This window comes from Scophthalmus maximus, chromosome 1, assembly GCF_022379125.1.
Source record: "Scophthalmus maximus strain ysfricsl-2021 chromosome 1, ASM2237912v1, whole genome shotgun sequence".
Lineage (NCBI taxonomy): Eukaryota > Metazoa > Chordata > Actinopteri > Pleuronectiformes > Scophthalmidae > Scophthalmus > Scophthalmus maximus.
Window position 1 is genome coordinate 31,522,501 of NC_061515.1, and position 2,500 is coordinate 31,525,000.

Here is a 2,500-nt window from a genome sequence, read left to right on the forward strand (position 1 = left end):
ATGTTCAGTTCCCTCACCCCAATCCCTCAGCCACACCGCTACAGACGTCCAGAAGTCTGTCTACACAAACACCTCCTCATCATCAACGTCAATTTCAGTGTCTCACCCTTTTTACATGGCAGGCCTGAGCTCTGAACACTGCTCTCACAAGAACTCCGGCAGCAACAAAACCAAAGACACCAGCTCAGACCGCTGCAGTGTAGAGAAATGTAAATCACGTATAAAGACATCACTAGACCGAGCTGTACCTCAGAAGTCTGCCAAAACCCCTGGAGAAAGTCCTTTGGATCTGTCTGCCAAAGAGTTGGAAGTATTTGCAGATGGATTCCCATCAAAATTAGAGGCCCTGGCCAAATTGGGGTGTTTACCACCATCTCATTATGGTTTACTGGCCAGTCAAGGGGAGCGTTTAAAAGAGGGTCCACTTGTTACATCAGTAAAGACTCCAGATCATCCTGAACTGATCGGTACCGTGCCCTCCCCTTGGGTTGTTCCAGTTCCTTCCTCAGCTGTTGGCTCAGACCACTACAGACACTCCCAAATAATTCAAAGTGTAGACAATATTCCTCATCGATCACAAAACAATAGTCCCAATCCTGCCTCAGGGGGAAGACTTTCTGTAACGTCTCCATCCCCAAAGTCCAAAGTTGAATGGCCACAAGCCCTCGACACTGATCTGGAGAATGGTCCTCTAAACAACAAAAGAGAAACTCATACATTCTCTGGAAAACAGATCATAACTGCTGCTCAACCAGAGGCCCAGGAGAACCCACTTCATCCACAGCAGCAACAGTCTCATGTGGAAAACGGAAATACCTCCAGCCAAATCTTTGGTGAATCCTACCTCCCTCCTGGCCTAGGATACACCAACCGCTTCATCCCTTATTCAGTTGCTGAGAATATGTCCCTGCAACGCATGTCCATACCAGGCAAAGACACTGTCTACCCCCACTCAATCTTTCTTGGCAGGAACTTTTACCCACCACACATGGCACCAAAACATGGCCTACCATATGGAGTACATCTGTATCATAATTCCCAGGAATTGGCCCCAACAACCATGTCATCTTACCCTGGTCTTAATACCAAAGACCGGCTTGAGAACAGATCTAACAACCAGACTAAACTCTGTAACACAGAACTGTACAGGAAGGATGCTGACAGCTCCCCAAAGAGTGACAATGAGCGAGACAAGTCCACAAACCAAACCATGAAGACTTCAGGAAAAAGCCTCACTGCTGTCAGAGATGACATAGTTTGTATTGACCTGGTGCGCGATGAGACAGACAATGATTTTTCCAGCAACAAACACAGCTCTCCAGCTACCAGAGCAGAGGATTCCTCCAAACAAAAGGTCCTCCCTCCCAACCAAGCTGCAGAACGCAGGCCAAGTCCACAGATTCAGACTTCCCAACCAAAACCTCCTCATCACAAATGTTCTTCATCTCCTCCTAATAAAGAGGAGATCCCAGAAGAGGAAGAAGCTCTTTCCAGGAAGCTCATTCCAGAGGAGCCGACAATGGGCTGTGCCCGAACTAGTCCTCAGCAATTTTCTAGAAATTGTAAAACTGGAGCCTCCGGTGGTCCTGGGGACTTGATGAGTGTTAGAACTAGTGGTGTTGTAAGTCATGAAGCTCAGTCAAAAGGCTTGTCCAGTAAAATGGTTGATCTTGAGCAAAGCCCCTATAGGAATAGTAAGTCATTAGGTCCTGTTGGCAAAGACAATTGTTCTAGTGACTGTACCAGTTCTTACAACATAGTGGGAGCAGTGTGTACCGTCACCAGTCCCACGAGTCCAGTTCATGGGGGCAGCCGTCGTCCAGACAGTCCAGTTCACGGGGGCAGCCGTTGTCCAGACAGTCCAGTTCAAGGGGGCAGCTGTCGTCCAGACAGTCCAGTTCAAGGGGGCAGCCGTCGTCCAGACAGTCCAGTTCATGGGGGCATCCGTCGTCCAGACAGTCCAGTTCACAGGGGCAGCCGTCGTCCAGAGAGTCCAGTTCATGGGGGCATCCGTCGTCCAGACAGTCCAGTTCACAGGGGCAGCCGTCGTCCAGACAGTCCAGTTCAAGGGGGCAGCCTTCGTCCAGACAGTCCAGTTCAAAGGGGCAGCCGTCGTCCAGACAGTCCAGTTCACAGGGGCAGCCGTCGTCCAGACAGTCCAGTTCAAAGGGGCAGCCGTCGTCCAGACAGTCCAGTTCACAGGGGCAGCCGTCGTCCAGACAGTCCAGTTCAAGGGGGCAGCCTTCGTCCAGACAGTCCAGTTCAAAGGGGCAGCCGTCGTCCAGACAGTCCAGTTCACGGGGGCATCCGTCGTCCAGACAGTCCAGTTCAAGGGGGCAGCCGTCGTCCAGACAGTCCAGTTCACGGGGGCATCCGTCGTCCAGACAGTCCAGTTCAAGGGGGCAGCCGTCGTCCAGACAGTCCAGTTCAAGGGGGCAGCCGTCGTCCAGACAGTCAAACGTGTGAACCCGGAATCTTCAGTGCTGCAGCTCATGGAAAC

General features: G+C 51.3%; 1 protein-coding gene across 4 annotated transcripts in view; it reads left to right on the top strand.

Moving 5' to 3' along the window:
• LOC118310368 (BCL-6 corepressor-like) overlaps nt 1-2,500 on the top strand; it is a 19,870-nt gene that overhangs the window by 5,723 nt on the left and 11,647 nt on the right. For all 4 annotated transcript variants that reach the window (XM_047334174.1, XM_047334172.1, XM_047334171.1 and 1 more), the window contains one exon: nt 1-2,500. This exon is cut by the window's left edge and continues 851 nt beyond it; it is cut by the window's right edge and continues 507 nt beyond it. In XM_047334174.1, coding sequence (XP_047190130.1) covers nt 1-2,500 — 2,500 coding nt within the window.